Here is a 27,515-nt window from a genome sequence, read left to right on the forward strand (position 1 = left end):
AAATACATTGCTAAATCTTTCAGTCTTTTCAGTCCTTTGAAAGATTATCTTCGCATGTAAAAGGCCCTTTACTCCTCCGTGATTTTTCACTCATGTGAATGAGCCCTGAGTGTATATGGCCATTTTAATACTCATTCAACTTCAAGTGCAGATGTTTAACTGAAACCAGGGGGCCTAAGGGAGACTTCAGACGAACGTATGCGCAAAAACACTCGCCTCAGCGTCTATGGGATGTGCAAAAAATAAACACGCAATGTGATGCGCAATACGCTGTGCAAACCCACCGGGAAAAGCACACCTTAGGATCTCATTAGGCTTTGCAGCTATTAAAATCAGAGCAGGAAGGGGGAAGGGGTGAGTGTCCTGCGCCCAAGTGTACAGTAAAGTTCGCAAACATGTGAGCAAACAAGCCTCATCACTGTGCAAATATGTTGCATAGAGGCGAGCGTATTTACGCATATGTTCAAGCGATCCATAATCAGCAATTTTAATGGTTCTGATAATTGTTAGCGGGTGGACCCTGCATAAATCATGCAATATAAGAGTCTCTAGGGGGGCTCAACGAGAAGGAGCCACAGATGGAAATAACCCTGACAGCCCTGTCCGGCCTAATGATTCTAGACCTTTCTATAATTACAGGCTCATCTCTGACAACATGGAGCTAATATTAACCTAAATGTTTCCATATCACATTAATAGCTGGACTTGTTAACATACTGTACTAAATACGTGTTTAGGCTGCAGACAGCGAGCAAGTAGACCTTGTGTAAAAGGATCTTCGGGACGGACCCCGCCGGGTCACTTACCTTGTTCGCTTGATAAACTTTTCCGCACTGCCAAATTATGGAAATTCTTGCATTTTTTAACATCTTGGGTTGTTTCAACTCATAAAAAATACTAAAAACAACAAACTTCTTCTATACTTTTTATATCCGGACACACCACTATGAGCTCACCAGCCTCCTGTTGCCATTGTACCTGTTCCTGTTGCCATTAACCATCTGTAACTTGTGGTTCAGGGATGACTTGTGGTCTATAGTCTTACCACTGCAGCCAGCAATTAGCTACCTTTGGTCAAAACAAAAAATATAAGTCCTTTAGTCAGAAGGTGGTTTCACAGTTCACATGAACGTCATTTTAGCTCTCCGATAGCCGTGCTTAAATCACATTAACAGACATTAGCTGCAACCAAGTCGCTGCTATTTTTTGTGATTTTACGCGGCTGGTTGCGGTGTCTTGCGGTGCACGGACACCGTAGCCCCGAAATCCCTTGGCTGCCAGAACAATAAAGGGAATCCCTGCAAGGATGAAGGGAGTCACCACAGAGATGAAGGAAAAACCCGCAGGGACGCCCTTCATCTCTGCCGGGGCTTCCTTTCACCTCTGCCGGGGCTTCCTTTCACCTCTGCCGGGGCTTCCCTTCACCTCTGCCGTAGGCTCCCTGCACCTCTGCAGAGATTCCCTTCATCCTCGCAGTGTTAAACTTCCTCCCCCTCCCTTTCTCGGCCGGCTCGCATAGTCTCTCATAGGATATCCAGGAAACAATGAAGTTCCCAGCAGCACTGCAGCAATCCTTCAAGTAAAGCCAGGCAAGTAAAAAGTGCAAACGCCAGTCTCAGAGCCCAAACCAGATAAGCTCAAAAAATGCAGTCCACGTAATTAGAATGACTGGCAGCAATCCAAGGTATGGAAAAATACAAATGCGTTTATTTACCCCATAACAAACAAGCAACGTTTCGGTCAACAGACCTTCCTCAAGCTCAGCTTGAGGAAGGTCTGTTGACCGAAACGTTGCTTGTTTGTTATGGGGTAAATAAACGCATTTGTATTTTTCCATACCTTGGATTGCTGCCAGTCATTCTAATTACATAGTCTCTCATAGGAGTCCATGGAGTCACCAGTGATGTGCTGTCAAAATAGAGCCCTATCTTTTGACAGAGCGAAATCTTTTCACACACGATTTTTTAGGCAAGTGAAAAAATCGTCCGTCTGAAGGATACCATTGGCTCTTTTAGATGCAATTTTTTATTTATTTATTTTTGTTTTTTAAACACACTTACTCTGCGTCAAAATTACACTCTTGTGAAAGAGGCCTTAGTAGACAATGTGAAGGGGCCCTAAAATATATGATGAATGAGAAGTGATCATTCGCTGTTCGGTCGTTAGCTCACGTTTAGACTGAATATTTATTAAGTTTCGCTCGTTTGAATAATTTTTTTAATATGACAATCGTTCCGTCTAGGAGGGCCTTCAGAGCTCCTTCACACGAGCGTATGCGTAATTGCGTGTGATTCAGCTCAACGGATTAGTGCTATGAACGAGTCTTTTCAGCTCGCATTTCTGCCTATTTTACTATATCTTTTGCGCTTACAGGGCAGTTTTTTTTTTTTTTTTTTATGCAGCCAAAAATCGCTCATCTGAATGAATATATTGGATTCCAATGCTTCATATGCTCAATAGCTGCGTATATACGGTCGTGTGAATAAGGCCTTATACCACTGAATTATGCCGTTTTTTGCAATCACGCACCTCCTATAGACGTCTACGGGGACCTTTGCTTTGCAAATGCAAACAAAAATAGAGCAGTTGTATGTTTTTGCGCACGTGCAAAATGAGTGGGTGAAAACATTAAATGCGTACGAACCCATCGACATCAATGGGTTCTATTCTCTGCGTATTGTGTGCGTAAATTTTATGTGCGCCAATACACCCTGAGGCTTCTTTCACACAAGCATTTTAACGTGGCTATTTTGCCACGATAAAACGGCAGCCGAAAATCGCGCCCATTTGAAGCATTGGATCCCAATGCATTTGTTCAGACAGGCAATTTTCCGGTGCATAAAATCGTCCGGCCAGAAAAGATAGCGCATTCCGGTTTTTCGCACGGCCAGAAAAGATAGGACATGTCCTATCTTTTGCCAGAATACGTTGTCCGTTCCCATAGACTCCTATGGGATCTGCTGGAAAAGGGAGGTGGGAGGAAGTTTAGCAGCGGCTCGCATTGCTTAAGTCCCTCCCCTTGCCGGCAGCTCCCATAGGCTTCTATAGGAGCTTCTATTGCCGCTATCAGCCAGCAAGGAGGAGGAAGAGACCTTAGCAGCTCTAAGGTCCCTCCCCCCGGCCCACGGGATTTCGGGTTACAACATATATATGTGTGTGAACAGGCGAGAAAATGGGTAATTTAGCCGCGGCTTTCTCCCATTCATACGAATTTTCGGCCGCAATATGTGCGGCCGAAAATTGCAACGCCGATGGGAAAGAGGCCTTATAGATGAATCAAGTTGCTGCATGCATGCTTATCATGGGACCTCCACCAATCAGACACCTGTGAAATGTGCGACCGCCTGCGACAAGATAAAAGTATTGTCTGCTGGCCGATTCTCAAAGGAAGATGCAAGACATCTGATTCCCCGGCATCCCTGTTCGTACTGCAACAACTGTTACGCTGGGGAGCTGATAAGCTGAATCAATCGTTAACCATCTAGACGGCGGCGTATAATTACCACCGACCGCTGAGATGCCGGTTCCTCCCATACAATGACATTAGCGCTATAAAATGTTGCCACCTGTATCCTCATCATTGCGAGGAGCTAATTGTGTAAATGAGCCATGTTTTGTTTCTTTCACGCTTACAATTAAAAGTCCATCTGCTTTGTGCTATTTGTAGAGCAGGTTCACGCGAGGATCTAATCATCCCCGGTACAAGACTGCTAAGCTGGCCGTCTATCCATGATCCTACAGCCTCTCACCGGGTGACTTCATCTCATAATGACATTGTTTCGGTATAGAAGCATCTCAGCCAAAAAGAGACAGAAGTGCTGCAAAATGTAAAGTGTGTTATACTGAAAAGTCCATCTGAAACCTTAGGTGACAGTCACTTCAGTACGTCACTGTCCTGGCGCCGTATCCATGTGGGATCAGAAGCCTGAGATATGGGCTCTAACGCATGGGGCTCATTCATGATGCGGATTTACCTTACCTAAAGGCTTCTTCAGACGGAAGTATTTACGCCATGCATTGCGTTCGCGGAATTAGCGCAAGTAATACGCAGAAAGTAGAACCCATTGATATCAACGGGTTCGTTCTCATTAACACTTTTTTGCACACATTTCGTGCGCATGTAGAAAAATAGGACCTGCTCTATCTTTCTGAGTATTAGTGCACCAAAGGGCCCTATGGGAGGTCGGCAAATACGCGTGCAATATGTAAGGGGATGCATGAAACACGGCACAAAACCGCAAAGAAGAGAACAAATCTGGACCTTATTAGGCTAAATCCCCTTTTAAATCATGGTGTGGGGGGGGGGGGGTGTTCTGCGCACATATGAACAGGCCCTGCGTGTGCAAGAATGTACAGTACAATACGCTGATACATGGGCAAATCAACCTCGTCCGCTAAGCAGATATTTTGCACTGTGGCAAGCATATTTGTGCATACGCTCATCTGAAGGAGCCCTTACCAAGAAAACTGTGGCCCGGCATGGTTTGAGCCCTTAAAGGGGTATTATCTTCTTATGCCATCTTTAGGTTGGATGGCACCCTGTGCAGAATGTTTGCCCCCCTCCCATCATAAGAAATTGATGGGCAGTCTGCCTGTATTCTGCTTGTGCAGAAAGCAGTAAGATAGTAGCATACCCACACCAGAACAGCTCAGTGAATAAATACTGTACCAGAAACAAGCTCATTAAATAGATGCAGCAACAGAAACCAGCTCAGAACACATATGCAGCAATAGAACCAAACTTATAACTTAATTACACTACCAGAACAAATGTTATTAAGAAACATAAATACAGCACAATTACATAGATATAATACCAGAACCAAGCTTACATAATAAATACAGCCCCAGAACCAAGCTAACTAAGATGTTGTTGTGATGAGGAAGACCATCATCTGGTCATGCAGACCTAAAGTGGGTAATTGCTCCCAGCCTGCATCTGCCTGGTGCCACCATACAAGCCAGTGGCCATTGCCTTCTGCAACCCCAGCGTTTGCATGTAGCTAAGGCCGGCTATGTTCCCCTGTCATAAAGTGATGGCATATCACGGTATGATCAATGGGGGTCTGATTTCTGGTACCTCCTTGCTAATGAAGGGTCTGCAACCCAGGCTCCAATGTGCAGGACAAGAATTTGAAGTGGTTGCAGCACTGAATCAGTACTGAAGCCCCTTCATTCCCAGGATTGGTTAGGGTCATGGAGGTCGGATCTCCAGCTTTATATGATGGGAATCGACTATTCCTTTAAATTTAAAGACCATCTTGGCAAACACAGCTAAAGAAGTCTATCATTGTGACCCATATAACATGTATAGGGTTGTCTAGGGGTAAGGAGGATTGGCCATCTTGGATTTCGATATATCCAACTTTACGCATTTGTGAGGGAGCTGGGAACAAGCCCATGGTGAAAGCAAAGCAATATAGTATGCATGCATTATAACGGAGGTGCGGTGCCGGAGCTGTGGGAGCTGGTATGGCTGAGTATAGTCTGGTTTATTTTTTTTGGTGTTCTAAAAACAAATTAACTATGAAGACCTTTTGGTAAAGTCAAGGGTGGACTTTTTTTTTATCCCTTACGAAGGTTGAGTCTTTGGCTTGATAGAGTTGGTAGTGCTAACTCTGGTCTACAGTGTTGCAGCTCAGTCTCATCCACTTGAACCACAATACCAGACACAGCCTATGGCATACATTGTATAGAGCAGTAGTGTATGTGGTCACTAGATACATGTCAAGTGATATAAAGTCCTACAGTATATTTTACATACTAGTCTCAGGGGCGTAACTATAGAGGATGCAGGGGATGCGGTTGCACCTGGGCCCAGGAGCCTTAGGGGGCCCATAAGGCCTCTCTTCTCCATATAGGGAGCCCAGTACTATGAATAAAGCGTTATAGTTGGGGGCCCCGTTACAGGTTTTGCATTGGGGCCCAGAAGCTTCAAGTTACGCCTCTGACTAGTCTTATGTAATTTGTACTAGCTCTACCGTATGGCTGATGGCTCTTATTATGATCTTTCCATGGCATCTTCTTGTTGTACATTTGATCTGGCTCCCCGCTGTGAGGTCCAGGACACAAACATCCTGTTAAACCATAAGGTAGAGGGATGTTGGGTTAAAAATAACATGTTGCCTGGAGTTTCCCTTTAACAGGAGATCACAGTAATAATAACCTGCAAACACATGTCATTCCTGCTTAACTTCTACATAGCAGTAAGAGTCCTTCGTGACATAATCAGGTTATAAAATCATATCTCCTGGCTTATCGGCTTAGGGCTAACTTCTGTAAAAAAGTAGATGGACATCATTGGTGCATGAGATCTGATCGACGGTTGGAACCTGAAGTGTTTTCAGTATGTCAGTAAACCCCTGGAAGAAAGAAGACCTCCAAAAATACCCTACTATGGAGAAGTTGTGTGCCAAAACTACTGCTCCCAGTCAGCGGCAATAGTTGTAGCATGATGGGTTGGAGACCACCGTTCTAGTATTACAGTTGGGCTGTTCTCTAATGAGTAGTCACCATCATATACCGTTGCATCACAGGTAGACCTTGCCCCATGGAGAATGGTGTTGTCAATCACTGTAATTGTGAAGGATTGGAAAACGACTAAAGTTTTCATTTATTTTTTTTCTATTTACAGGTGACACACTACATCAAACATGGCTTCGGATGCCAGTCATATGCTCGAGGCGGCCTTAGAGCAAATGGATGATATCATAGCAGGTATAGTCATACTGAAGACTTTAATTAGCTAACGAGTTACTGCTCAAAGTGATTATTGCTAAGTAGATCTAAGGGATGTATTGGTCTTAGTGTAGGTCTTAGGGATGGATTGGTGTTGGTGTAGGTCTTAGGGATGGATTGGTTTTAGTGCAGGTCTTAGGGATGGACTTGTCTTAGTGCAGGTCTTAGGGATGGATTGGTCTTAGTGTAGGTCTTAGGGATGGATTGGTCTTAGTGTAGGTCTTAGGGATGGATTGGTCTTAGTGTAGGTCTTAGGGATGGATTGGTGTTGGTGTAGGTCTTAGGGGTGGATTGGTTTTAGTGTAGGTCTTAGGGATGGATTGGTCTTAGTGTAGGTCTTAGGGATGGATTGGTCTTAGTGTAGGTCTTAGGGATGGATTGGTCTTAGTGTAGGTCTTATGGATGGATTAGTCTTAGTGTAGGTCTTAGGGATGGATTAATGTTGGTGTAGGTCTTATGGATAGATTCGCCCACCAGAGTACAAGTGGCCAAGGTTCAGTATGACCAGACTCTGACACAATATTGCACCCCACTTGGAGTTGACTTTGGAGGTAATCACTTGTCATTGGGGTCTATTCCTTATGGGATGATTCACAAATAACCTATTAGACCTTATAGATGATATGTTCTGTGTGGGTTTTCCATTTCTGTCAGCCCCATTGAAATGAATGGAGCTACAGCCACACATACTCGGCCACCACTCCATTCAGTCTTACATCACTGCAAGTGGATACAGTAAGCCCACAGTGACAAGAAGATGGGGACACAGGACCTCTGTTTCTCAGGATCAGCTGTGAGACCCCTACTAAGTAAACTTGGATAGTTGTTAAAACTCTATTTTGGTACAACCCCGTTTAACCCCTTAACGCTACGAGACGTAAGTTTACACCCTGAGTGCATAGTACTTAACACAACAGGTGCGGGATCAAAAGTAAGCCCATGTCAACATGCAGCAGGAGCCAGCAGTGACTGAGAGCCAACAGCGGGTATCCATGAAAACAGCGATCCCCGCTGTTAGGCCGCCTGCACACGAGCGGAAATTCCACAGCGGGATTTCCCGTGGAATTTCCGCTGCTAGAAGCCTGCATAGGATTGGGTTAACAAACGCAATCCTATGCAGACAGCCATGATTTCTCGCAGAGCCCCACACAGAAATGTCACTCACCCGCCGCTGGCTTCGGTCTGCGCATGTGCCGGCTGTGCGGCAAGCCGGCACATCAAAGAGCCGTGAGTACGCGCTGGTCCCAGAAGGTGCTCGGGTCGGGTCCCGTGGTGAGAATCCTCGCCGCCGGATCCGACCCGCCCGTCTGCAGGCAGCCTTAACCCCCTGCATGCCGGGACCAATATACATTGCGGCGTATAATGGGTTCACAAAGGAGCGTGCTCCCTCCTTGACGTCATTAGCACTCTGTGATGTAATTACGGAGGGCTGATGGGTTGCCATGGCAACTGGATGCCATACACTGGTATCCGGACCTGCTGTGGCCAGTGATCACTGTGGTGAGCAATAAAGCATTATCATAGTGATCATAGCCTTTATGGTTCAAGCCTTTATGGTACAGGAATAGACATGAGTGAACGTACTCGGTAAGGCCGATTTCGCAATCGAGCACCGCGATTTTCGAGTACTTCACTACTGGGGTGAAAAGATTCGGGGGTCGCCGGGGGGGGGGGGGGGGGGCGGGGGAGGCGTGACGGAGCGGGGGGGTAGCAGCGGGGAATAGGGGGGAGCCCTCTCTCTCTCCCTCTCCCCCCCCCCCCCCCCACTCCCCTCTGCAACCCCCCGCTCACCCAGGGCACCCCCCGAATCTTTTCACCCGAGTAGTGAAGTACTCGAAAATCGCAGTGCTCGATTGCGAAATCGGCCTTACCGAGTACGTTCGCTCATCTCTATACAGGAACATAAAAACTGTAATGCAAAAATAAATTTAAAAAAGTGTAAAAAAAACCACAGAAAAAAAACTTTCCCCCCCATTTGTATAAATAAATGTAAAAAAATCAGAACTGTAAAAAAAGTTATAGGACTTTGAATGCAATGATATAAAAAAAATATTAATCTCCCCAAATAAAGTTTTTATTGTGCAAAAGTGAAAAAAACCTAAAAGAAAATGTTAGAAAAAACCCCTGTAGTATCCTTTTTGCCCCCACTGTTGTGGAACGACTGGTTTCTGCTTGCCCTCTCCTTTAATGTTTGATCATGCCCGGGGTTGGGACACTACTATCTGTTACCCCTGTGATGACCTACAATGTAACGCCGCTATGAAGTCCTGCTTCTTTAACCACCGGCAGCCTGGTGTGGCAGCCTGGTGTACTGTGGAATTTTCCGCTTTCCCTGCATGAAGTTAACGAATGGTAACTGAAAGCTCGTTAGGGGGTATTACTTCTACTACATATTAACAAAAGCTGCCAAATCGGCAAAGTCCGAGCCGTTCCAGGAGAGAAACTTAAAAATTAACCAGCAATTATTTCTAGGAAGCGGTAACCTTCACGCGCCCCTCGTGCTCCAACATCAACATTGACACTGCAAACAAGGACAATGACAGAAAGTACATTAACTCTTCCCCGATCGCTGCGTCACCTGACACTGCAGAGCTGTGCAGGTAGCAAGAACTAGGTTAAGATTTGCGTCACACGAACTTATGCATATTTCCAACGCATTTTGTATGCATTCCACGTGTTTTACTGTACATTTTTGCGCATGCAAGTTTTGCGCAATTGTAGAAAAACACGTACCAATTTTCTCTGCCATGTCCAGTTTAAGGTTGTGTAATTGAGTGCGCAGTCACATGTAGCGGAAATGCTGCGGGTCTTCCTCAGCGGAAAATTCTGCACCATTTCCGCATCAAAATCTGCACCATTGATCTGAGCCCCCATTGATCAGCTACTGTGACCAAGGAAGTTTTCTTTGGCTTTACATGTCCCCTGTATTAGGTAAAATGTAGTTACATGGGGCATCATGTCATATATGGTCACCATTAGTCGCCCAGAGTGGAAGCTTCTTTTGGCAGCGCCCACTTTGGCTCATTGATGGGGTCCTGCGCTGGTGTTCTAGTCTATCACATCCGTATGTTCTAACAGAATGTATGGACGGGGGTTGTTTTTTGGGACAACAGCTATAATATAAGTGAAAAAAAATCCTGTTCATTTTATTTCATTTAGAAAGAAAAAAGCCAAAAAGTTACAATTTTCATAGATGCAGTCATCAATGCGGTTTTCTGCTAAAGGAGCAACAAAAGAGGAAATATCTAAAAATATCCCCATATAACATTAGAAACAGGATGCTCCAGACAAACTTCTTAAAATGAAAGCAACTTATTGTTGTGGCGCATCAGGAAGTGGGGCCAGCGTGACATCATGTTGTCCATCCTGGCCCACGTGACCAGAAGCTGTTCATGGACTGCATTTCCCTGTTAGGAAGACTCAATGAATTTGCAAATGACAGACAATGTGCTGCCGTCTTCCTGTCAACACAGAGGGTCCCTAAGCTATTGTCTGTCGGAAATCACTCAGTGTATAATGTACCCTTCTTTACAACCCTGCTATAACATCTCCTGTAGTGTATGGACTGATTGGCCGGCAGGGAGGTGTTTCCCCTGAATGACCAATCAGCCATCAGGGAAGTGTATTTATTCCGGACCCACCCCTACATGGGCGCCGGTTATTGTCCTGCCAGAGATGTTTGGTGAGACTGCGGTCTCCTGTCCATCTACCTCTGGCTATTTATTCTGTTTGGGGATTACAGACCTCTACCTAAGGCCTCTTTCACACAGGCGTTGTTTTCACACTGAATAGGTGCGTGAAAAGATTGCGGCTAACTGCTTGAAAAATAGCGTGAACGAGCTTAATTAGCAATGAAATTGCCCATTCACACGATGGGGAGCTGCATGTTGCATGTTATCCAGCTCCCATAGCAGTCTATGGACACTCCTGCACATCACGCACCAAAGATAGGTCAGGTCCTGTCTTTTCACGCAGTACGGACCTTAGATGTGGCCATTGTAGCCACACATGTCCTATCTTTGTAAGGTGCGAGTTTTTTGTGCATTCTGAATGTTTCTATAGGAAACCACTGGTTCTAATAGACACGCTTTTTTCACGCGCCTATACTGCATGAAAACAACACCTATGTGAAAGAGCCTTTATACTATGTTATATACATTGCTCTTGCCATCTGCAGTAATAATCATTCCTATCCTCCATCTAGGGAAAGATTAGGCCCCCTAGGTTCCTGATGTGGGATCGCCCCTATCAGGGTGATCACCCTACTTCTAGGTAGGATCTGCCACACCAAAGTTGGTTAGGGACAGCGTTCCAATACCCTTATTTCTGTAGCCCTTATTTGCCCTATTTTCTATACTCCCCATTATGCGATTTAATTAGAGATGAGCGAGCGTACTCGTTTAGGGCGATTTCGCAATCGAGCACCGCTTTTTTTCGAGTAACTGACTACTCGAGCGAAAAGATTCGGGGGGCGCCAGGGGGCGGGGGGTTGCAGAGGGGAGTGGGGGGGAAGAGAGAGAGAGCTCCCCCCTGTTCCCCACTGCTACCCCCTGCTCCACCACGCCGCCCCCCGGCGCTCCCCGAATCTTTTTGCCCGAGTAGTCAGTTACTCGAAAAAAGCAGTGCTTGATTGCGAAGTCTCCCTAAACGGTTACGTTTGCTCATCTCTAGATTTAATATATGTCTACATTGGTCCATTGTGGATATTAATTACATCTTGGTCAGATGTGCTGGGGTTGTCCATGAGATGTGCAATACGTGCCTGTATTTCCATAAGAGGCACCGTACTTGCGTCCCGCTGGAACGTAACTCTTATAGTATATTCTATATACTATATAGGCATATTGTATTTCAATATTTATATATTATGTCTATATATATATAAATATATATATATATATATGTGTGTATATATGTGTGTGTATATGTATATATATATATATATGGATTTCCCTTTTAGTAGAAAATGGGAGCAATCTCCTACATTACAGGGTCTTCAGATCAATCTGACAAATGTTTGCGCGTTCATTTTGCCTCTTCACATTCCCATTTAAAGTGGTTCCTTCAAGTCAAGACGTATAATCAAAATAATTTGAATCATGTAAAGAAGCTGAGCGGATGTGACAGCGCCGGCGTCGCCCGCAGCGTTTTGCATGCTACTGGTAAATCTCCCTGTATCCCCCATTAATAAGAGTAAAGGTGCCGGCTTTTCGGATGTCATTCCTTCACGTGTTAATTGGTACAAATATTAAAAAATGTTATTTTAACAAGTTGCCTTTTGACACATTTCTGTCTTCCACTCTTCGCAGCCCGTCCAAACTGTGGCTTTAATTTGTATTCGCACTGCTGCGGTTCAAGCTTTAAAGTTGCACATTTTGTTGCTATCGCTGTACCCACAGGACATAGCGTCACTTATGTTATTTGTGAATCGTCCCATAAGAATTAGACGCTAGTGACCAGTGATTGGCTCCAAAGTCAACTCCCAGTTGGGTTTTCTTCTGCTGGATGTTTGGGGCTTATTATTATAGGATCAGAGTCTGAAACCCAGCAGCGGACCCTCCTAAACTCTGGTGGGCTAGTCTGGCTTTTCTTATCTACACCATTAGCTGGTAAAGGCAGGGATTATTTTGTAGGGTAAATTACTATTCTATATAGGTCAATGTGAAGCCATCATTAAAATCAAACTGTTCAAATTCTGCCAAGGGTTAAAGGGGTTCTATGGGACTTAAAGAGTTTTCCAAGAGTAAACTGTTCCTCAAAATAAGTCATCAGTAGTTGATCAGCGGGGATCCACCACTCTGAATCAATTGGCTGAAGAGGCTATGGCACTCAAGTGAACGTTGCGGACTCTTCTGAGGCAAGTGATGTCACGTCTATCGGTCACATGGCCTGAGAGCAGCTCAGTCCCATTCAAGTGAATGGGAATGACCTCTAATATCAAGCACAGGCGCTAAACAATAGATGACATTGTGCCTGGTATGGACGGAAGTGATAGCAATGCTAGACCAAGTTTATCGGCAGGTATCAGAAGGATAGATCATCAGTAATTTAAACACGGAAACCCTTTTAAATATTGATGGCATCTTCTTAGGTTAATTCATCAATATCAGATCGGTGGGGCCCACTTTCTAATCAGTTATTCGAAGTAGTCTCTTCTTCAGCCGTTTACATCACATTTACCTGTCACAAGGCCTTTCTTCAGCTCAGTCCCATACAAGTAAATGTGATTGAGCTGCAATACCAGGCACCACCACTATGCAATGAACAGTGCTGTGTCTGGTAAAGAATAAAGAGGCCACAGTGCTCAGTCAAGTATTTTGGAAGATCTACAGTTCATCCCTATACTATCCCATCTGACATTTGGGCCAGGGAGGCAGCAACATTCATTATTTTGCTCTAGGATGTGTAATGCCTAGAAGCACCACTTCCTATGGTAAGGGAAGCTGGAGGCAGAGGTTTTCAGTGTTCATTAATTTTATTTCCTCTTAATGCCACTGACCTGAAAGAGTTTAGAGATTCTTGCCTCATGGCAATCAAATATCAGGTATAGCAAGCATACTGGAATACTGTCCAGCTCTAATCACTAGTATCTACACTGATAATTCTCAGCTTGATGTTATGAGAACCATGGACATACCGTGTTTCCCCCGAAAATAAGACAGTGTCTTATATTAATTTTTGTTCAAAAAGGTTTAACTTTTTTACATGTATAGCTGCCTGGACACTATCTAAAATTGACTTTTTAAAATTAACTGTTGGCAGGGCTTAATTTTGGAGTAGGGCTTATATTTCAAGCATCCTCAAAAAGCCTGAAAAATCATTTTGCATCCTCAAAAATTCAGGAAAATCATGCTATGTCTTATTTTCAGGGTGTGTCTTACTTTCAGGGAAACAGGGTAGTATGATGATTGGCGCTCATTTAGATGTCTTTTACATGGGCCAAAAATCAATCAAGACGAATGCTTGTTAATAAAATCTTTCCTCTCCGTACAGCTGTCATTGGTTGGCTGCTCATCTTCCGGTTTACATGGGAAGAAGTACAGCCAATCAGCTAGCATGTTTATGCTTGCTAAATAGCAACGATTAACCGACAAATAAGCATTAGCTCATTCATTGGCTATTTATTGCCCCCTTAACATGGCCCAATATTCTGGCAAACGTTCCTATAAAGCGGCCTTAGGTTCTTAAAGCGACCCTCAATTGTCGGGACAAATATTCTATCCAAGGCCAGAGTGTGGAGAGGGTACACTGCCTGTAGTTGTGTCGGCCGTCGTTTGTCTCCACTGGTTCTCGTTGCTGTTTTCTAGCAGCCAGGATGGCCACCACCATTTTCTAATTACTATGAACTGCTTTCTGATTGGCCAGTATTGATCATATCAGCAGGGCAGATATAGTGCATTGGTAGTCCTAGCACTACTAATTCACTGTGGACCATTAGATAGTCTGAAGATGATGAAGCAGGGGCGTAACTATAGGGGATGCGGTTGCACCCAGGCCCAGGAGCCTTAGGGGTCCATAAGGCCTCTCCTCTCCATATAGGGAGCCCAGTACTATGAATAAAGCATTATAGTTGGGCGCCCGGTTACAGGTTTTGCATCAGGGCCCGGGAACTTCACGTTACGCCTCTGTGATGAAGGCTATCTTGGCCGTCCAAAAATGGGACTCTAAACCAACGGACCCAAACAAGGGCTGATACAGTCAACTACAAGCAATGAACTCCCTGAATTCTCTGGTCCCGGGACAGAATTTCGTTACAAAACTGAAGGTTTGCTTTAAATAGTACAGTCTAAGCATATATGTCTTGAGCCATCCGGAAACGTTATGGCTACTATAGTGGTCCTCCAGGGCTGTCGCTCAATTTTTCAGGACTCGTAAATATTTTCCCAGCAGTATAATGGGAGTATGTATATATATCTGGGGAAGTGTGTTGTCTAGAGGTGTGGAGACTTGGCATGGAAACCTTTGTGCAAAGCCTAATTCTGTCCATATTACCAAGAGCATGTGGGGCATGAAAAGGGGGCTACAGGCTGCTGTACAAATGTATATAAATTAGCAGTCGTTAATATGACTAGCTCATCATCATGCAAATTACAGCATTTTAGTACATTGTAGTTATCAGAATGCATTAACCCCTTAATGACACGGCCTATTTTAGGCTTAAGGGCGCAACGATTTTTGGCGGATTTTCAGATCCATTTTTCAAAAGCTGTAACTTTTACTTTTCTGTCAACGCGGCCGTATAAGGGCTCGTTTTTTGCGTGGCGAGCTGTAGTTTTTGATGGCACTATTTTTGGATACATAGACTACATTGTAAAACTTTTATTATTTTTTTAATGTTAGCAGGGAGAAAAAACGCATCAATTCTGCAATAATTTTTTTTTTTACAGCGTTAATCATGCAGCATAAATTATACAAAACATTTTTTTTGCGGGTCGGTATGGTTACAACAATATCAAAATTCTTATAATTTTTTTAGGTTTTTCCACTTTTCTGCAATAAAATCCCTTTTTTTGGAAATCTTTTTTTTTTTTCTCCATCGCTGCATTCAAAGTCCTGTAACTTTTTTATTTTTCTATGTACGAAGCTCCGTGAGGCCTTATTGTTTGCGAAACGAGCTGTTGTTTTTATTGGTACCATTTTGGGGAATATACGGCTTTTTTGATGACTTTTATTGCATTTTTTTGGGAGGCAAATTAGCATTTTCCCTCTGTTTTTTAGCGGGTTTTCTTTACGCTTTTTGCCGTGCAGAAAAAAAAGCATGTTCAACTTATTGTACACGTTGTTATGGACACGACAATACCAAATATGTGCGATTTTAATTTTTTTTCTACCTTTTTTTTATGCTAATATGAGAGAAAGCACCTAAAAAGTGTTTTTTTTTTACTTTTTTTTTACATTTTTCTTTTTTTGTACATTTTATTACCTTTTTTTACACAACTTGTGTCCCTCTGGGGGACTTAAAGCACAACACTGATGATCACTGTGATAAGGCATGGCAGGACTTCTGTCCTGCCATGCCTTCTCGCTTATACAGTGATCACAGGCTTTGGCAACACAGGATGCCGGTATCTGGCATCTTGTTGCCATGGCAACCAGCTAGGCTCTCTGCGATTATATCGCGAGAGCCCGACAACTTCCCAGAGGGAGCGCGCTCCCTCTGTGAAGCCTTCCCATGCCGAAATCTACATAGATCGCAGCAGGGAAGGAGTTAACAGCGGGGGGCCAGCTATAACTGCCAGATAGCGCGAGATCTGTCATGATCTCGCGCTATCCCTATGACGTAAGGGTATGTCATTTTGCGGGAAGTCAAGTTAACATTTGCTACATGTATATAGGAGAAGTTACAGGTGATGGGTACACTTTAAGCTCCTCCCAAGCACCGCCCCTGAGGATCATGGTCACACCTCTGGTCTGGGCATTCAAGAATATTAGGAATAATGTCCAAAATGTATACCATACTCTTTGTATATAGGACACTTAGGAAACATTATAATATAATGCAGTATGTGTTAAAACACCACAGTCAGTGTATTGATAAAATACTGTCCATAAAACCCCAAACCATGTCAGCAAATTGTATTAGTGTATCAAGTATAAATTCCAGTCCCGTTTACATAATATTTTTGTACTCGTACTGCCCATATTGGCATCCAGTCATGTTCATGTAGGAGCTGCACAGTCATTTTCCCACAGCGCACTGTACATATTTACACTTTTTATTTGCTGATTATCTGTCCGATGTTGTGGGGACACCCAGTGGAGCAGAGAGGAAATGAGAAATTCCTCATGAAAAAAATATGTTACGCAAGGTAGTCACAGAACAGGGAAGAGCTACGGAATGTGTCATCTTTTGGGCAATTTTCTTTCACAGTCATAGTCCCTTTGGTACGGTCATAGAGTTCTCATAAACCCTTTTGAAACACTTTACGATCACTAACCCTTAGTCCTATACACTGAAACAACAAGAGATGCTGATGCAATACATATGACTCATGTATGTTTTGAGTCATGTGGCTTTCTTTAATGCTATGTAGACCTTTGCACTGTTTTTTTTTCTTTTAATCAATGTGTTTTTGGAATTTAAGACTTTTTGTAATTGGTTGCTATTAAAAGTTTCTGTTTGATTTCTGTGTTTGTATTGTTTTCCAAGGCATTGCAGACTGGAGGACTGAAATCTTAGCAAATGCTGTCAGAGTAAACTGACAACTACTCCTTTAGCCTGCTCCCCTTTGTGAATTCACTGCCCTGTCACTGAGCTATTACAGAGGGCTATATGATAGTGCCAGGGGATGGTGGAAGAGAGCAGAGAAAGCTACTATTACAGAGGGCTATAATTGACTCCTGGTTAATGTTCTGCTCTTAGCAGCAAAAGGGGAATATGGGACCAGCAGCTACTAAACAGAGGATGAAAGATAGCTGTGTAGTATTGAGTGGGCATGGTTATGCTACACAGCCTCTGAAAACATAGAGCGAAGGGGGAGCTAAGCTTGTACATATTTGCAAGAGAGACCAGCTAATCAGTGCTAAGAATGCCCCCCAGCCAGAAACGTGAATGTAGGAGAACCTGAAAACTACGTTTTAGGTTTTCTAAATGAATGAGAAGGAAAAGTCAATGCAAAAACAAATAATTGCATCATTTGTTTTCTGTAGGGACTTAGTAAGATATATGTGTATTGATTTTTTTTTATACGCAAAGGTTTCCAAAGCCCTTACTGTTAGTATAACTATTGCAATAATGATGATAACTGTTGGCTTCTATAGAACACTATAGAACTGCGAGGTGGCACAAAAAAAAACCAAGGACAGCAGAAACTTTTAGCCATCGTGGGGTGGATGGAGTACGATGGGTCCAGCAGAGGAAATAATTTTGAGTGCTCACATTCCATCTATACATACTTTCTACACCCCACACACATGCATGCGCAAGCTGAGCATGCATGTGTTTAAAATGAAGAGAGAGGAAAAAGCCACTGCTAGACTCCTTCGGCAGTGGCTTATCTCCCGAGAACTTAAGGATGAAGTCAGGAGGCCAACATACATAGTAACTGATTGGTGGGTTTGGATGAACTTTATATGATGTGTATGGGACAGAGATAGAAAAAAAAAGCCTACAACCAGCTCCAATTTTATGTGGGTCCTTGGATGACGGTCACTGTGGGTGCTCCACTCAACCCCACTTTGGTCAGGTATAGAATATGCTTACTTTGATTTACCACGGGTTACCCAAAACCCATTTGACCTACTGTCATCTGCCCCGATGTGCCCAATTTCAGAATTGGGCAATCTTTGCTTAGGGTGGCGGAGGTAACCAGGTCATGATTTAATGCCAATAGGCCTCACCTGCCATATAAGTAAGTCAACCTGCTTCTGTTCCAGGAACAGCATTGATTCACACCCATGAGTCCAGTTGTATGAGGACCAAACATTGCTCCATCTGTTTCTGTGCATGCACTAAGCTATCAGGCATTTAGATGCTTACTTCGCCAAATAAAAGCCGATGCCATGTTCTTTCTACTTCCGATGACAAGAAAATAAGCTGCGCTGAAGTATTCCATGTGGTTTTGTTTGTAGTTGATAGTGTATTAATGAATGCACAAAGGTCCAGTGTGTAATTCTGCTTCTTCATTGGCATTAGGTACAAAGGCAGTCACAGAGTTTGCCAATGGAGTCTTTGAAGTGGGATCACCAGTTCCATCTGAATATTTTGGAACTATAACAATTTTGCATCTAATAGAGGAATTAAAAATATCCCTGGAAATGGTAGAAGACCCTCAGGACCGAGAGGCATTACGAAATCAGATTCCCAACGCAACAGCATCCTATGTCATCGCGTGGCTAGAGAGTAACCTGGTAAGTTACGGTTCATATGTAGTAATTCTTAGGTTATGAACTCTGATGTATAGTATACTAGTCGGTGTAAGTACTTTCCTGTATGACAAGTATTAATTAACGCTTATACAGCCTTTTAATATGAAGTCTCGAGAACTCAAGTAAAAACGGATGTGTCATCAACTAATCATTTGTCCCATTATGGCCACTACAGGGGAAATGCAGTATTACATGGCATCCATTGGACAGCTCAAGTCCGCCAAAGACAGAGAGACGCTTCTTCTTAGCTGCTCTCCACTGTGGCTCATAGATGCAGTCCCAAGTCTAGGACCTAACTGTATGATGTTCATACAAACAGAGGTAGTGCTTATAAGCCAACCCTTAAGTTGGGCATACATATTGACTACTGTCTTCTTTTGATTGTAGAAGGTCAACCGAAGAGTCGTCTTTCAGATATTAGTGGGCTCAGTGTATAATGTGCCCTGCTGCACATTCTTATTGCAACCTGTACTGCGGTGTGTGGACTGATTAGTCAACAGGAAGGTATTACCCCTAGCTGACCAATCAGTCATAATGTATTTATTTCAAGCCCGCCTCTACATGGGCGGTGGTTATTCCCCAGCCGGAGGTGTGTGGTGAGACAGTGGACTTCTGTCAACTAGGAACCTGTGGCTATTTATTATGTGTGGGACTTATTGACTCCTACCAAATGTTGTTATATACATTGCTCTTTCTTTCAGTATTAAACATCTTCCCTATCCTCCATTTAGGGACAACCTAGGCCCCCTAGGTTCCTGATGTGGTGCCGCCCCTACTGGAGCGATCACCTTGCTTCTAGGCAAGATCTGCAACACCACAGTTGCTGAAGGATAGCATTGCATGCCCTACTTTATGTTCCTTGTGTTTTGTTGATACAAATCATGTCTATATTGCGGACATTAATTACATCTTGGGCTGGCATGTTGGTGGCGTTCCATGAAGGGTACCATACTTCCGCCTCGCATGAATGTAAAAACAACTTTCGTTCAGACAGCCACTTTGAAAAGTTGTTGAAGCCTATGAATGACAGTCATTTGTTTGCTTTTACACAGAGCCATGTTGTTTATTAGTTGTTTGTCGAGATATCGTTCCTAGACCGGATCTCCATGCGAATTTATTCACAAGTCATTCAAAAACAAACAGCTGTGACTTTACAGACTACTTTTGATCAACCAGTTACTATTTTTTTTTTTTTTTTAAACTGAAAGGAAATGACCTGCGGCTTATCGCTCTCCAGCGTGTTGGTGGCCATGTCTACAGTCAACGGCCATCATTTGAATTGGCTCTTTTGAGCATTGATTTGGCTGATAGTCATTCCCTGTAAAGGGACCTTTAGGTAGAAAGTAATAAAACTGATGATTTCTATGGCAGCGGCTGACAATCTTTTCATGGGGGAGTCTGATAGTTCTCCAACATCTGGTGTCAAGAAGACAAAAGGATCTGGCATGTTGTAGTTTAACATCTAAATTCCTTTGCTCCGATGGAGATAAACCAGAGGGGCCTGAAAGTGATTTAATCCACTCCTCCTATTAAAATAAACACACAAGCTCCGCTGATCGGATTATGTATATTCATGGGTGAATTAGGAGACCCAACAAGGTATCTCAAATGTATGGCTGATTTTAGTCTTAGGCCGATGACACATGGGCGTATGCATATTTGCGCACACATTGGTGCAGTGGGCACTGCGTTTCTGCAGGTGCATCATTGTGTTTAATTGCACTTTATATGCGCATTTGTGCACGCAAGAAAACCTTGCAAGCATGCTTGTATTCATTGAAATGGGCAATTAAGTTAATTAGTTCAATATGTGCATATTTTTGGCACAAACTCAGGGTACATTCACACGAACGTATATCGGCTCGGTTTTCACGCCGAGCCGATATACGTCGTCCTTATCTGCAGGGGGGGAGGATGGAAGAGCCAGGAGCAGGAACTGAGCTCCCGCCCCCTCTCCGCCCCTTGCCACTATTTGCAATAGGGAGAGGCAGGACGGGGGCGGGGCTAAATCTCAGCACTTAGCCCCGCCCCCACCTCCTTTCATTGCAAATAGTGCAGAGGGGCGGAGAGGGAGTAGAGAGGAGGCAGAGAGGGGCAGGAGCTCAGTTCCTGCTCCTGGCTCTTCCATCCTTCCCCCCCCCCCCCCCTTGCAGATGAGGACACCATATATTGGCTCGGCGTGAAAACTGAGCCAATATACGGTCGTCTGAATCCAGCCTACGGCTGGCTGCACACAGGCGGATTTGTATTGCAGAATCCAGAGCGGGTTCTGACTCCAAATTCTGAGCTTCCGCCCCCTCTCTGCCTCCTCTCCACCCCTCTGCACTATTTGCAATGAAAGGAGGCGGGGCGGGGCTAAGTTCTGAGAATTAGCCCCGCCCCCGCCCTGCCTCTCCCCATTGCAAATAGTGCAGAGGGGCGGAGAGGAGGCAGAGAGGGGGCGGGGAGCTCAGTACCTACTCCTGGCTCTTCCATCCTCCCCCCTCCTGCAGATAAGGACACCGTATATCGGCTCGGCGTGAAAACCGAGCCGATATACGTTCGTGTGAATCCAGCCTAAATGTGTGAGCAAACTGCACTTAGTGAACAAACCCATTGAAATCAATGGGTTTTACTCACTGTGTATTGCGTGCGCAAAATTTATGGATGTAAAGCGCTGCACAAGTGCGTTCATGAGACACCGGCCTTACTCCATTTCCAGCACAGATAAAGCAACGATGGAGATTTCCGTAACTAAAAGTTGCCTAGCAGCCACAAGCAAAGCGGCTGTTTTCCCAAATGTGGTGTTCACATGCTCGAAAACCGGTCGCATTTATCAGTATTTATCAATATTATGTAGTGCCGTTTTAAATGCTGGGGGAGCCCAGGGTGCCGGAGTGGTTCACCTTTGGGGTGCAGGTATCACTAATAGGTTGCAAGCCTGCATGGTGCACTACAAGTACCATGTGGTCTGACACCCTGTATTTACCCTTTTACACAGGAATAAGTACTAAGCAGCAACCCCCCTCAATATAAAGAGGGTTTGTGAGTGGTTGTCTCATCATTGTCCTCACTTAAGGCATGCATTTCGTACAGTGTTTCCATATTTTTGTCCACCCCCTGTATGTAACAATCAGACCACATCTTAGTAGTAATCAATACAGAAATCCAGGTTATTCCAAAGGGTTCACTTATTTTTTTTTCTTGCAACTGCATCTGAGTATTCAGGTTTTGGATTGAGCAAGGTCAATATAATATGCATTTCCAGCATGCATTCCCAGGTGGAAGGAGGGTCGGGTTCTGCTCAGGTGTTGGTGACACATAGAGCCAGCTTACCTTACTTCCTCCTTTTGAGGTATTTGTGGTCAATGTTCAACAGAAAAGCATTGGTTGATAGGCTGGAAGGCAGCACATGGCCGGTCAGAACGCGCTGCGCCTGCACGCTGTGATAGGACGCTGACTCAGTGCTAGATAGCAGCTTCATGCTTTGCTTGCCTTCTGTTTGCCTGGAGGAATGTCTTACGCGGACGCCTTGTAGGGAGCAGGAAGTCAGTCCACATAGTTCTCCGGAATTAAAGAAGATACTACAAGGTAAACATTAATATATCCTATTATTACAGCATGAAGTGTTATTACACCATGTAGCGTATGTGTAGAACTAACGCTAATGTATCACTCTGGGACAAAGTTGTATCGCTGCATTCAGCCTTCACATGGTTTGAATATGAAACCAGAGTTGGAGCTCACGTGCATTATCATATCACTGCATCTCTTCCGCTTTTGCACTGTGATAAGAACTTTCTGTACATGGTTAGATGTATGTATGTATAATGTCCTTAGAAGAAGTTGTTGCTGTGTTGCAAAGCTCTGCATGCAGTTACATCTCAGGCTGATATGCACATTATGAGAGTTGTGTGATTAGATGAACGGTCTTCTCACCTGAGACCCTAAAAGTGGTTCCCCCCCTTGGTCTATAAAAGGCTCTTGGAGGCTCCTTGTGTGTAGTGACCTCTACAGACCACCAGTAGGGAGGACCGTCTGACTGGACTGTTAGGAGGTGTTAGGACCAGTGAATGTGTGAGGGCATACAAGGTGACCGGGCTCAGGACCCCCCGACAGACCACCAGTAGAGAGGAGCATCTGACCAGACTGTTAGGAGGTGTTGGGACTAGTGGAAGTGTGAGGGCACACAAGGTGACTGGGCTCAGGACGCCACCTACAGACCACCAGTAGAGAGGAGTGTCTGACCAGACTGTTAGGGGGTGTTTAGACCAGTGGATGTGTGAGGGCACACAAGGTGACCGGGCTCAGGACCCCCACTACCGACCACCAATAGAGAGGAGCGTCTGACCAGACTGTTAGGAGGTGTTGGGACCAGTGGATGTGTGAGGGCACGCAAGGTGACTGGGCTCAGGACGTCCCTACAGACCACCGGTAGAGAGGAGCGTCTGACCAGACTGTTAGGAGGGGTTGGGACCAGTGGATGTATGAGGGCACACAAGGTGACTGGGCTTAGGACGCCCTCGCAGACTACCAGTAGAAAGGATCGTCTGATCGTCCAATAAGCACCAATGGCTCAAATTGTTTCACTGTCCGCCATCTAAAGACAGGGTGCACCATCGTTACACCACTATGTCTGTCGGAATCATTTCCAGGTGCTTGGCTGTAAGACATTTTGTCTCATGGCGCCCATTACATGTACGGCCTTTGACACCCACCCACTGTCACTCTACTGTTGTCGTGAATGACAAAACTGGACTGCTACGGAGTGGAACCGGGTTGTCATCAGTGATGAATCCAGGTTTAGTTTGGACACTGCCTAGAGACTCAGCAGTGAGTGCCTCAATCCTGCCTTTGCTGTGGTGTGCCACACTGCCCTCTGCTAGTGTGATGGGCTGGGGGGCCATCACATAGGATAATTAGTCACCCCTAATAGTGGCACGAGGGACAATGACAGCTCAGCGATATGTTCAGGACATCCTGCAGCCACATGTGTTCCTCTCATGGTGGCTTCCAAGAGGCATTTTCCAGTAGGATAATGCTCAGCCGCACATACAAGGGGGTTACAGGAATGTCTCCACAACATTGTCACACTTCAGTGGCTGCCCAGTCGCCAGATTTATCACCAATAGAACATGTATGGGACCATCTGGGGGGCCAATTTCGAGAGCCTATGAGTTTGCATGATCTAGAGGCTCAGTTACAGCAAATGTGGAGCGATATGCTACAGCATACTATACGAAACCTGTATGCCTCCATGCCTGCCCGCTTCACATCTTGTATCCAAGCTAGAGGCGGCCCAACAGGGTACTAGAGCCTCCATGCCCACCTGTATCACCTCTTGTATCCAAGCTAGAGGTGGTACAACAGGGTACTAGAGCCTCCATGCCCGCCCGCTTCACATCTTGTATCCTCAAAATCCGACCTCTGCCCACTGTTGCTGACAACGAAGGAAGCCCAAATGTGGAGAGCCAGATGAGCATGCGCTGCCCCTCTCCATAAAGATGAATGGGACTGTCGAAAACAGGCGGATTCAGACATTTGGCTATTTCTAATGCTCTCATACATCTCTGTAGAGAGAGACTGCACTGTCTAACCGAGTGCTGTTTTCTTGATTCAGGAAATGGGTTTCATAAACTATCCATGTAGCCTATATTCTGACTACAGAGAACGCTATATGTACTCAGGATATTAGCATTTACATGCAGCAGTAACCAACCACTATAATATACATAGAGAAGAGGGGGCTCACTATGAATGAAAGCTAAAACTAAGTCCCCATTATGTTGGAGAGTTCACCCAAAGCAGCTGCATGGACAACTTCAATATCCTTAACTAGAGTCCAAACTTACTATATATGGGTCCACAACCACAAGCCATCTTGAAAAGAACTTGAAAAGTCACTTAAGATCATCACTCTTGGTACTTGTTTACTAGTCTTCTAACTTTATGGATGTATATGTGCCCCTAAGTGGAAGGATGAACAGACAGACCACCCTGCTTGTGACCTTCTCTCCACCCTTAATGGATGAAGTTTTGGCCAGTCTTGTAAATACTGGAGTGATTTACAACAGCTAATGTATATTGATAAGGGATATGGGTCAGAAAGGGTATGGTTTCTCCTTAGGGAGAGCACCTAGGAGGTGTGAGAAGACTTATAAGGCGATTCATGCTCCTCTGGGAATTATTCAAATGGCAAGATGGAACAATGCCTTTACAGCACCACCTATTGGATGGCAACATTCCTGCAAGTCATTGTCAGACTAATGAGGGGCAATCACCCCAAAACAGTCTGTCTGTACATGGTTATCTTTTCCTTCCGAAGAAGACTCTGGCTTTGGCTCATAATTCCCAGTCATTGCTATAAGGCATACTGTGAGATATATGTATCTAGATAGACTTTAGGAAAGCTAATTGATCATGTTGGTTACATCATGGTGAAACATCGTGACGTCAGTGCCTCTCAGATTGTCCCGTGTAATACCGGTAGCACCTTTACTCACTTTTTGGAACCCCACCAGCCCAGTGCTACCACTCCAGTTCTCCCCACTGGGCTTCGCTTACATGATTGCAGTGGTGACATTCATACACACATGTGACCGCTGCAATAAATCACTGGTTAATTAGACCTATTTAGATAGAAAAAAATAAATTGTCGTTTTGGGGTGGGCATTTACTTTAAAGAGGACCATGACAGAGGTGCGGACTTGGGTCAGGAGGGTATCGTCTCTCCTTAAGGTGTGTGAGGAGATTTGCAAGCCTCCGGGAACGAAATGCAAATAAGGAAAATGGAACAATACCTCTTTAGCGCCACCTATTGAAGGTGCAGACTGTATAGCTTTGCAGCTTCTGCCTAACTGACTCCAGCAATGTCTGTCTTTTGTTCATACTCTCTTGGCACTGTGAATGGGTCAAGTTGGCGCTCCCCACAGCTCACTGTCAACGGGTGAGTTTAGATTTAATTGACAGTGAGTGTAGGGACCGCCCACTTGACACATTCACAGCAACAAGAGTGAAATCTAAGAAGAGCCTGTATGGAGGAATGGGAGTGGGTATAAACAAAAGAAAGACCTTGCTAGAATTATTGGGGCCACGGTTGCAAAACTATGCAGCTGCCCCCACTGAAATAGGGACATGGAACTCTCAAAGAACATCTTCTCTACTGCATAGAATGATGGATAACAAAATGTTGTGTCTCGTCACGGCAGTGCAGAACTGGGTGATTTATAACTGCAGCTGAGCCAAGGCAAACAATTAGATGAGCGGGTTATGACATATATTCAAATTAGTTCCCGCAATATATTTGATTAAATAGGGCTACACTGGAGGCAAATCTAATCCAAACATTTGAATAGCTCGTGTGTTTCTTACATACAATAGACATAGTAAAGAATATCTGTAGCCTACATGGACTGGAGGCATTAAAGTACTATGTGTCACATCTCATTGGCTGTGTCTGATGGGTACCGGGGGATGTCACAGCATCAGCCCTGGCCCACATGATCTGCACATTGGTGCTTGCTTAGTGTCATTCCGGTGTTGGACGTTGACTTGAGCTCCACTCTGCTGGTGTGTGGATGGATTGGTCGCATGGGAGGCGTGTGTCCAGTCGACCAATCACCACTTATCTGTACGCATTTATTCTGACCCCTCCTCACAGAGGACGTCGATTACTTCTAACGTAAGGGTGTTTCTGGTCTAGTCGTCAGCTCCTGTGCTGTTTCACTGTCACGATAAGTCTGTTTAGTGTAAGGCCGGCTGCACACGGCGGTGACGGGCTCCGCCGCGGAATTCCGCGGCGGAGCCCGTCACGGCGCCACCCAGGAGACCCCATACTTACCTGCGGATCCGGCGTCCTCGCTCTCACATGACGCTTCCCCGCCCACCACCGCCGCGTCATATGACGCGGGGAAGCGTTTTCACGCTATCTTCCGCTGCGGCATAGCTGCAGCTGTTTCGTGCTGTGCCGCGGATACGCAGGAGAACAGGAGATTTTTTAAAATATTGGTGTGCATGCACGCGGCCCGCTGCCGGCGTGCCGAGCACGTCCGCTGACCGGAAGAAAGAAAATCCGGCCAGCACAGAGGGGAGTCACACAGCGTCCCGAGAGGTGAGCATAATGGATTTTCCCTTTCCGTGTCCGTGGGCATGCACAGATTTCACTGCGGGATTCAGCAGTGAAATCCGTGCGTGCAAGTGGGCATGAGGCCTAAGAGAGAGAGATAGATACATAGATATGAGATAGATATGAGATAGATAGATATTAGATAGAGAGAAATGAGATAGATGAGAGATACATAGATATGAGACTAGGCAAGATAGATTGACAGACACATAGAAAGACATACAGACAGGCAGACAAGCAGATAGATAGATACATACCCCCGGTGGCCGGACTACTTCTTTGGTGAGGAGAGCCGCTGTGTCAGCAGGAGGGAAGCAGCAGGGAGATGACATCATCATCCCTGGTCCACTCAATGCTGTGCTGTGCTGAGCCGGTGAGTCTGTGTCATCTCTGCTCCTTCCGCCACCCCTCCCTCCTCTTCCCCTGTCGTCTCTCCAAGTCCTCCCCCCTCCCTTCTCCTACTCTCCTCTCTGGCTCGTGCTGTCAGCTGGACCACACTAAGCACGCGGCAGCCGACAGTGCAGTGCGAAGTGTATGGTGGAGGGCGGCCTCTGGGCCCCCTCAAGCGCAGGGGCCGGGTCGCCGTTGCAGCCCCGGCACCCCCTGCCGGTATGCCTATGTGTGTTGTTTATTACAGCAAATATTTATTCCTGTTTTCCAACTAGGAAGATTCAACTTTATTCCAGGTTCTTGATGTGGGGTCGTCCTTATCAGGGCGGTTGCTACGCTTTTAGGTAGGGTCTCATAAGATTATTAGGTTTGGGTTCAAATTCCTGTTTCCTCACTTTTTGGTTTAGTTTATAAA

The 27,515-nt window shown here is 45.0% G+C and overlaps 1 protein-coding gene across 10 annotated transcripts in view; it reads left to right on the forward strand.

Annotated features, from left to right (window-relative positions):
- The window catches only part of PPFIBP2 (PPFIA binding protein 2), a 157,141-nt gene that overhangs the window by 5,728 nt on the left and 123,898 nt on the right, over nt 1–27,515 (forward strand). For 9 of the 10 annotated variants that reach the window (XM_066583274.1, XM_066583270.1, XM_066583275.1 and 6 more), the window contains exons 2-3: nt 6,635–6,717; nt 18,374–18,588. In XM_066583274.1, the coding sequence (XP_066439371.1) occupies nt 6,654–6,717; nt 18,374–18,588 (279 nt within the window). In that variant the 5' untranslated portion in view covers nt 6,635–6,653. Of the gene's footprint in view, nt 1–6,634; nt 6,718–18,373; nt 18,589–22,030; nt 22,177–27,515 lie in introns of those variants that run through there. The other variant, XM_066583279.1, reaches the window with a different exon arrangement.

Source organism: Eleutherodactylus coqui, chromosome 11, assembly GCF_035609145.1.
Source record: "Eleutherodactylus coqui strain aEleCoq1 chromosome 11, aEleCoq1.hap1, whole genome shotgun sequence".
NCBI lineage: Eukaryota > Metazoa > Chordata > Amphibia > Anura > Eleutherodactylidae > Eleutherodactylus > Eleutherodactylus coqui.